The sequence below is a fragment of the Delphinus delphis genome, chromosome 3 (assembly GCF_949987515.2).
Source record: "Delphinus delphis chromosome 3, mDelDel1.2, whole genome shotgun sequence".
NCBI lineage: Eukaryota > Metazoa > Chordata > Mammalia > Artiodactyla > Delphinidae > Delphinus > Delphinus delphis.
Genome location: NC_082685.1, coordinates 49,395,168 through 49,405,463, shown reverse-complemented (window position 1 = coordinate 49,405,463; position 10,296 = coordinate 49,395,168). Strand labels below are relative to the sequence as shown.

Here is a 10,296-nt window from a genome sequence, read left to right as displayed (position 1 = left end):
ACTGTTTCTTAAAATGCTAGTCTAGTCCTCATGGGATTACATGTATTCATGATCGATCATGTCCTGTCACTTAATATCTGCAATCACATTTCCTGAGACAGAGTCCTCAGAATGTGAGGAAGATGGGGAAGGAAAAAGCATGAAGGAAACCCTGTCCAAAATTACAGGATTGCTGTATTTTGTAAAACTTGGCTTATTCTGAGTTTGCCTCCATCCTCCGTCCCCAGTATAATCAAACGTGCCTTTGAGGAGAAAGCATATGGGAGCAACAGGAAGTGTTTAGATGCATTTTATTCAACAGTCAGGCCAGCCACCGCGTCATAGTGTTCTTATGGGATTTCAGAACCTTGGTTCTCAGCAAGGCCCAGATTTTTGAATGAGGACAGGAGTCTTGTGTTTCCTATAGAAGAGATTGGGGGAAAAAAATCAGTTTAAACTTTGTTGATAAAACGTGACAACGGGAGAAAAACAAGGAAAAAAGATCAGCTTTATTTAAAATAGAGAGGTTTGAGATTCATTTCCATTTCAATTTCTCTTATTCATTTACTCATTCACTTATTCATTAACTCCTCAAATATTGATTGAGAACGATAACATACATTAAGGATACAACAAAAGGGAAAAATGTCCGTCCTTACAGAGTTTACAGATCTAGCAGGGCGTTATAAAAAGCTTCTGAAATTAATCTTTAATCCATTGTTGCTTCTTTTCCTTCTGACGGCATTGTCCTAGCTACCAGGTTTCCATCTTAGCTGGTGCCTGGGCTACTTCAGGACCTTCTAATTGATTGATCCATTGCCTCAGAACTCTGGGGATTCTCATCTGTGAGATCTTGCAAAAGGAAATTATATCCTTATCCCATATGATAGCTGCTTTAGTTAGCATCTAGACAGAGCCCACGGATTGGCTTATTTTCCATAGCTGTGCTGTCCACTATCCCATATAACTATTTAAATTTAAATCAGTTAAAGTTAAGTAATATTAAAAATCCAGGATCTCATTTATAGTAGCCACATTTTAAGTGCTGGTACCATGGCTAGAGGCCTCCGTATTGGACAGCATTTCTGTCATTGCAGAAAGTTCTACAGGAGAATAGTAGTCTATAGAGAAGAATTTGCCAGTATAGATTTCCTAAGAAGACATACAGGAATTAGAAAAAAAAAGTTCTTACTGAATATACCTGCTAAGCACTTAATGATCAAGGAGATGCAAGCCCTTATTTGTCTACCCATCTCAAAGCTCAACAACTAAGGTCAGAGTCTGGCTCTAGTTAACCATACAATGTATTTGTTTGGGGCTTTTAATGGGCAGTAGAGACAAAGGCAAAATGGTACATTGGAAAATATGTTGCATTTGAAAAAGACACATTTTCTCTCTAGACCTGTTTTCTTATCAGAGAAATATAGGAAGAGAAGTTACATTTTCTGGCATTCAAATGTTGCTCCCATATTTACATAATTTTAAAAGAATAGAAAGAGCAGGTAGGACTGGTAGGTTTTAAAGTCTAAGGAAACCGGGTGTCCCAGCTCTATGCTCATATTTTCCCAATGGTTCAGTCTAAATACTGGGCCTTTTGATTGCCGGCTCTTGGAAATTGACCAAGCCTCAAGGCTGTTGTGTTGCTTTCTCCTCCCCTTGGATGGAAATATGATGTTTGACCTTAAGGTCAAGAACATAAGCCATGAGAAAATTAACAAGTGGTTTCAAATTCCTTTTAACAAGTGGTTTCAAGTTCCTTTTACAAGTCCTTAATGTGGAAATTTTTTTGAAAAAGCAGAACATCCAGTGTTTTGGGCCTAAAACTTCAGGATATTAGATGTTTCTCCCTGGAGACCTAATTCCACAATTCTTGTTAAATACTGAGAATTTTCTGAAACCACTTAAAGCAGACCAAGGAGAGGGTGCATGGTACAAGGAATTAGAGATGTGGAATGCATGCAGTCATTTGAACCTAAATCAAAGTGTTAATACCACATCAGTTCCAAAATAACAGAGTTTTCTGGGTGGCTTGTGGGATCTCTTTTATTTGTTTTGATCATTCTACACCTTTATTTAACCTGGAGCGCTTTTGTGATGCTATGAAAATGCAAAGTCCAGTTTAAATGACACCCTTTTCATGAATCCTTTCTTGACCCTTCCAGTAGGAAGCAATCTGTATTTCTCCTTCACTCCTGTAGCATGTTGCTCACACCTCATTTGACTTCTTGTCACAAGTTACAAGAAGCTACCTTATCTGTGCTATTTTCTTTCAGTTATATCCACTAGGAAAGCAGAGGAGACTAGCACAATGCTTGGCACATAAGTGTTCAGCAGCTGAGTAAGACAGAAAATCTGTGGCGAATTTATTTCTCTGAGTACCTGAGTCTAATTCCCATCACCTACCCACCTACAATCAGTTCAGAAACTCCACTGAGGCTAGGTCTCACATCCATAAGTGATTGTGTTCACTAAAGTATTACATAAAGTGTTACAAAAATATGTTTTTGGTCACCTAATCTATATAATTCATATTTGCATACTTCAGGGCTTTAGTGAACACAATCATTGCTATCACCAAGAATGATTTTTTAAGTATAATGGTATTTTGGGTATGTGGGCTTTAAAAAATCCAGACTATCTCTTGTTCGCTATAAAAGGTTGGGTTTTTATCGTAGAAGTGATTTTTTTTTTAATTAATTGAAAGAAACATTCAAACACTTTCCTTCCTCTAGCCCATTGTCCTTTCTTTAACACCTTTTATACAGCACCATGTTATTAATTCCTTTCTCACTTTTGTTCAGTTTTTTTCTTCATCTTGAAATACCTCTCTCTCCTTCTTTATGTTCTAGAGAAAACCTCAGACTTTTCCAAATCCTAGCAGGCACAATTAGTTCTTTTTAGTTTTGTGCTCTCGGAGCACTTTGCTTATACTACCATTGACCACACCGTGTTAGCGTTGAGTGTAAGCAAACTGGGAGACAAAACATGTTGGATTTTCTTGTGGATCTCACAAATATTTAGTCTAGTACCTGACTTTAAAGTATAGTGGAAGGAGCAAGGATTTTGTACCAGATCTGCCACTCATGGCTGGGTGACCTTGAGCAAGTTATTTAAACTGAGTCTCAATTTCTTCATGGGTATATTAAGCTGAGTATTATTTACCTCATAGAGTCATTGTGAATATTAAGTGCCTCGCATAATGCTTGACATAATAAATACTACTTTCTATCATAATGCACACACACACACACACACACATGCACACCTCTCTATATAATCATATATAATAAGGAGAAAAAGAAATCAAGAATTGTTTGGGGTAAAACTAGCTATTTTGTTTCTCTCATGGTGAGATTAATGTTATTGGTATAGTCTTTGAGGCTTAAAGGGATAATATATGTAAAAATTTGAAGACTTCTAGCTTAAAACATATATTTTAAAAGAAATTCAGGTTTGTACTCACATATTTTCAATACATAACACGCATTCATTAGAATAAGTAACTCCATCTGTCCCACAGACAGGGTTATAAATCTTGGGACATCCACTCACTGCACTTGTACATTTAGCCTAAAAATGGAATGAAACAGAATCATTTCCCATCATTTTTCATTTGAATTTATAGCAGAGTCTCTAAAATCTCCCTGGAGTTGATCAGCTTAAAGTGGAAGCATGATTGTGATTGGGAGAGTGATACTAAGTGTTCCAAGAGGAAGAATCCAAAATTTGGAGTCAGAAAACCTGGTTTTAAGTAATGCCTCTGCTATCTGCAAGCTGTGTGACATTGGTAAATCTCTTGGTGTCTCTGAACCACAGTCACTTCATTTGCAAAACGGGAATGATGTTGTTTCCCTACCTATCTCATCATGGCGTTGTGAGGTTTGAATAAAGTGAGTGAGATAATGTTCAAATTTACAATTACTACCTGTGCTGGCTCTCTCAGGTCAGCCACACCTTGAGGCGTGTTCTTCCTTGCACACTAGTCCTGTCACCCTGGTCTTCTCTAAGGCAATTAAAGACACGCGGTGCCTTCTACCCTTGGGGTTTTTGCACAGCCTGTTTACTGTCAGTAAGAACTAGTAATTATCAAATGACTTTCACAGGGCAGACACTGTCCTAAGTGCTTTTCATGTATTATTATATTTTTATAATATTAATATGTATAATATTAATATTATAATATTATATATAAATATTATATTTATAATATTAATATTATAATATTATTAATAATATTATTATATTTAAACTCATAGACTATCCTATGAACTTTTTATTATACTCTTCTTCTGGTAAAGGCAGTGAGGCACAAAGAAATTGAATCACCCAAGGCCACACACCTAATAATTACTGGATCCAGGATTTAAACCCAGTCAATCTAGGTCCTGAGCTTTAGCTCTTAACCACTTTACTCTCCTACTTCTCCCTTTGCTAACACTCATTTATCCTTCAGGGCTGAAAATAAATCTCACTGGCTTAGGGCACCTTCCCTGATTTAACTAGGCTAGGTTTCTAATGGAACCAGAACTTCTTTATAACACATCACCAATGTAGTAATTTATTTACTTACACACTTTTGGTTTGCCATCGGCCTTCCCACTAAATATAAATGTAACGAGAAGAGGGACGCTTCATCCTCTGGTCTCCAAATTTACTGAAATTTGCATTATAAGTACAAGAAAAACTGGAAAAGTTAGATATAGAATATTTTTCTAGAGGAAGAGCCTAGTTTATTATTATTATTGCTCATTATAAATTAGAGCTCCACCTTGTTGATGAAGAGAACTTTATGGCAACATGGTCAAACTGGCTGTAAGGAGGAAGGGCTGCTTGGAGTGATGTTTAGAAGGTTTCCACTTAAAATCCTTGTCCTACCAGATAGCCCTAGTATATATAAAAACTCCTTCACAGCAAGCATAATATGACTACAGAGAAATTGCCTATGTGTCAGTCAATTTGTCCTTCAACATAAGCGCCTGTGGCGGAACTACGATTACTATCCACATTTAATGGGTTAAGTCTTGCCAGCATTCATACTCCTCATATTAACTTAAATTGAAAGGTGAGTTAGACTACGCTTTGGGTGGAACAAACAGTCTTAGCCCCAGAAATAAAAATTTACAAAATTGTCTTTACCTTTCTTTCCAGGAAGTTAGCTCTAGTACTACCTAGAAAACATAAATCAGACATGTCAAGTTGGGTCATGAATGGGAGAAGCCTGAGGTATTCTCATTCAGAATTTTCTGCTTCCATTTAAGTCTGTGACTTCTCTGCTTCCTCTTCCACCACCCACCCCTTCTTATTACCATTGTTTTTCAAGTATGTCTCATTGGTGTCCATTCACTCCCTGCCTGCTGAAACCTCAAAAAAATTAAGCAAAAATTTGATTAGGACCAAAGTATCTCAATTTGATATTTAAGACAAGTTGACCCATTTCCTTGAAAATAGAAATGATGTACTTACTGCTTCAAATGTGTCAGGCACAGAGCAAATACCTTCTGAACGCTCACTGACATTCTAGTAACAACCAGCTTGTTGATCTCACAGTGATGTAGGAAATATAAGTATCTTTATCTCAGTTTATAGATAAAGATATGGAAAGTTTCTATAACTAGCTGTGAACACTAGCAATAACCAGGTCTTCTGATGAAAAACTAACTTTTGCACTTACATGTAAGTCTTCTTTTGTAAGTAATGTTTTTAAAAAAATGGAGCTCTTTTGACAATTTACCTTCAGTTCCCAAAGAGCTCCCTCTCTCCATTGCATTATACTGACTATTAGTTCAATTCACATTTCTTGAATTTACAGGTAGGTACTTAAAATTGCCATGCTGCATTCTCTAGAAAATAGCAGGTCTTGTTGACATCACCATCAGGAGATGGTGATTGTGGGTGAGCTCACTGCAGGGAAGGAGAACTAATTTGATAGTATCCAGAGGAAGAAATGTTGGTGAGATTTGATTTTGATACTAACAATCTCTGAGGTCATCTAAAGGAAGTAGTTCTTCCTACCTAAATGTATTGAAAAGTAGTGAGACACTTAGGGGCTTGGAGAAGAAGGCCCCTGGAATAGTCAGAACCTGATGCGGTGAGAGTCCCACTGAATTTTAGAATCGAGTTGAGTCTAAAATTTAATGAGCACGTAGTCACCACAGGCATCTATATGTATTAATATGCATGAGAAGGGGAAAAGGGACCACTGCTCCCATAAATATTTAGCAAATACAGCAAATAGTATTATTCCTTTTCTTCGCGAAGTGCTGATTTGGCTGTCAGTAGGTTTCTTTGCTAGATCTGATAAAAATTTTAAAGTGTTAACCATCTCCGAAGACAAAAAGGAAGCTGATGCCAATGCCAGGGGTTCAGATCATCTGTCAAAATTATTAAGACAGTTTGAAGATATAAACATACAGTCTATTCAAGAAGAATATTTTTTCTAGAAATATTCCGGAGGTCAAAAATAAAAATTTTAATCAAATTCTGCCCTTTATACTGGAATAACTGGAAATCATTGTTAGCTATTTATGCAATTCCATGAGAACATAAAATTTGTAAATTGGCCTTAAACATTTACAGAGTTAGAAGTGTACTTGATATTGAAATAATCCCTTCTCTTTTCTACTATATCTCTGACAAAGAGTCAGCCTCATTACCTGGGGAAAACCATTTCATGTCTGGGCAGTTCTCACTAGTAAAATTGTTTTCCTGTGTTATGTTAAAATCCCTCTTTCTATATATAATTCTCATCCACTGATCTTATTTCCTCTCACTGGGACCAAAAGATCTGTCCAAGAGTAGACTCTAAGTCTAGAAAGTAATGTGGTCAGTAAAGCAACTGGTCAAAAAGGTTTTACTTAACTCAGAAAAATATGCAAAGCCACCTACCAGATAAACTCAGTAGGACCAAGGCAGTGAGAAGGAAGATGCTGGCTACCTTCATGGCTGGATTGCTGGCTCCAGAGCTCAGTCAAAAACTGAACTCAACTTACCACTTCTCTCTAGAATCCTGGGACTGGAAGGTTCATACAGGCAGGATGGTATCCCAGTCTCCACCTACTGCCCTTTGTCACAGATCTCCTTGGTTATTAATTGACTCCGTAGCATAGCCTGGACCCAGCACAGCACCGGTGTAAGAAAGGTGAGAGGAATGCTGTGGGCCTAAAATGTGCAAGGTAAAGACTGTCAGGAAGAGATGACTAGTGGTTAGTTGGTTCTTGCCCTAACTTCCTCTGTGACTATGGAGAGGCCCTTCCTTTCTCAAGCCCTGGTTTTCTCATCTATAAGGTGAACTCCAAGGTCCTTGTACTCTGTAGTTCTGGGTGCATGAATAGGTGTGACTATCTAAAAAACTCCCTTCATTCTTTCTTCCTTTTCTTCAGCTTTTCCATTTTTTATTCTCTCTCTTTTCTCTCTTTTTCTATCACCCATTCACAAAGCCTAAAGTAGCTGAGAGAGGGACAGGGTAGAGGTAGGGAGGACTCAGTTCCCTAAGGTGTGTGTGTGCTCCGAGGTAGAGTGGGCTCACCACAGACGCTTACCAGCTTTTTGTCCTTGGACAAGTAGTTCACTTTCACTGAGCTTCAGTATATTCATCTGAGAACAGAAATAATAATAGTCCCTACCTCAAAGTGTTGGTCTTTCATTCTAAAATATGCATTGTGTCTGTCATGTGTGGTTTGGGGAGACAATTCTCAATTATCTCTCATGTTTCTGCATGTCTCATGGGTAGAGACACTGACTGCCTGTGTTTCAAACAACTTTTTCAAGAGGGTTTGTATAACAAACAGCCTTGGGAGGTGGAATACTGCCTCCCTCTGGAGTAAAGGGGAGGTTTGTTTACCGTTGGGTGTAATAAGATAGTATCTTTCACCAGGGTGAAGTTTAGGCAGGCATAGTGCTCTTTTTAAAAGATTAGGGGGCTTCCCTCGTGGCGCAGTGGTTGAGAGTCCGCCTGCTGATGCAGGGAACATGGGTTCGTGCCCCAGTCCGGGAAGATCCCACATGCCGTGGCGCGGCTAGGCCCGTGAGCCATGGCCACTGAGCCTGCGCGTCCGGAGTCTGTGCTCCGCAACAGGAGAGGCCACAACAGTGAGAGGCCCGCATACCACAAAAAAAAAAAAAAAAAAAAAAAAAAAAAAAAAAAAAAAAACATTAAAAGATTAGGGATTTGGGGGAGCTTCCCTGGTGGTACAGTGGTTAAGAATCTGCCTGCCAGTGCAGGGGACACGGGTTTGAGCCCTGGTCTGGGAAGATCCCACATGCCGCGGAGCAACTAAGCCCAGGCACCACAAGTACTGAGCCTGCACTCTAGAGCCCGCGAGCCACAACTACTGAAGCCAGTGTGTCTAGAGCCCATGCTCTGCAACAAGAGAAGCCACCGCGATGAGAAGCCCGCACACTGCAATGAAGAGTAGCCCCCACTTGCTGCAACTAGAGAAAGCCCGCACACAGCAATGAAGACCCAATGCAACCAAAAATTTAAAAAAATAATAATAATAAAAATAATTTTTTTAAAAAATAAAAAGGGATTTTTTTAACATCTTTATTGGAATATAATTGCTTTATAATGGTGTGTTAGTTTCTGCTTTATAACAAAGTGAATCAGTTATACATATGCATATATCCCCATATCTCTTTCCTCTTGCGTCTCCCTCCCTCCCACCCTCCCTATCCCACCCCTCTAGGTGGTCACAAAACACCAAGCTGATCTCCCTGTGCTATACGGCTGCTTCCCACTAGCTATCTGTTTTACATTTGGTAGTGTATATTAGAAGAATCAACATTGTGGAAATGACTATACTACCCAAAGCAATCTACAGATTCAATGCAATCCCTATCAAATTACCACTGGCATTTTTCACAGAACTAGAACAAAAAATTTCACAATTTGTATGGAAACACAAAAGACCCCAAATAGCCAAAGCAATCTTGAGAAAGAAAAATGGAGCTGGAGGAATCAGGCTCCCTGTCTTCAGACTATACTACAAAGCTACAGTAATGAAGACAGTATGGTACTGGCACAAAAACAGAAATATAGATCAATGGAACAGGATAGAAAGCCCAGAGATAAACCCATGCACATATGGTCACCTTATCTTTGATAAAGGAGGCAAGAATAAACAATGGAGAAAAGACAGCCTCTTCAATAAGTGGTGCTGGGAAAACTGGACAGCTACATGTAAAAGAATGAAATTAGAACACTCCCTAACACCATACACAAAAATAAGCTCAAAATGGATTAAAGACCTAAATGTAAGGCCAGACACTCTCAAACTCTAGAGGAAAACATAGGCATAACACTCTATGACATAAATCACAGCAAGATACTTTTTTACCCACCTCCTAGAGAAATGGAAATAAAAACAAAAATAAACAAATAGGACCTAATTAAACTTAAAAGCTTTTGCACAGCAAAGGAAACCATAAACAAGACGAAAAAACAACCCTCAGAATGGGAGAAAATATTTGCAAATGAAGCAACTGACAAAGGATTAATCTCCAAAATTTACAAGCAGCTCATGCAGCTCAATATAAAAAAAACAAACAACCCAATCCAAAAACGGGCAGAATGCCTAAACAGACATTTCTCCAAAGAAGATATACAGATTGCCAACAAACACATGAAAGAATGCTCAACATCATTAATCATTAGAGAAATGCAAATCAAAACTACAATGAGCTATCACCTCACACCAGTCAGAATGGCCATCATCAAAAAATCTGTAAACAGTAAATACTGGAGAGTGTGTGGAGAAAAGGGAACCCTCTTGCCCTGTTGGTGGGAATATAAATTGATACAGCCACTATGGAGAACAGTATGGAGGTTCCTTAAAAAACTAAAAATAGAACTACCATGTGACCCAGTAATCCCACTACTGGGCATATACCCTGAGAAAACCATAATTCAAAGAGTCATGTACCACAATGTTCACTGCAGCTCTATTTACAAGATTAGGGATTTTTAAAACCTTGGCATCCTTCCCTTGTAACACACTGTGCTTCCTGTGCAGGTACCCTTGGCCCTCTTTGTGTCACCCTATGGAGGCTGGGCCTGGGGAACCAGAGCAAATGCTGGCAGTCTGGCTATTGCTATTGAATGATTATATCTCTTTTGTCTGAGTCAGGAGTCTGTGTCTTCTGCCAGCATCTCTTTAACTGTGGCAGGCTAACATGTCAGCTTCCAAGTATAGGGTATAATCATAGACCCTCCCAGGTCTTGATGTATGTTAAGAACTGCACTCATATATGTGGATGGATCAGTGAGTGAAAATGACAGCCCCGGTCCTCATGGAGCTTCCATTGCATTTAAGTTGGGGG

The 10,296-nt window shown here is 38.7% G+C and overlaps 1 protein-coding gene across 1 annotated transcript; it reads right to left on the bottom strand.

Moving 5' to 3' along the window:
• Positions 1-277: 277 nt before the first annotated feature.
• SPINK1 (serine peptidase inhibitor Kazal type 1) lies at positions 278-6,970 on the bottom strand. The gene is made up of 4 exons (XM_060006862.1): positions 6,865-6,970; positions 5,116-5,147; positions 3,443-3,549; positions 278-400 (listed from the first exon to the last, which is right to left on the bottom strand). Exons 1-4 carry the CDS (start codon positions 6,917-6,919, stop codon positions 355-357), a joined length of 240 nt encoding a protein of 79 aa, XP_059862845.1. The 5' UTR covers positions 6,920-6,970; the 3' UTR covers positions 278-354.
• Between the last annotated feature and the right edge of the window lie 3,326 nt (positions 6,971-10,296).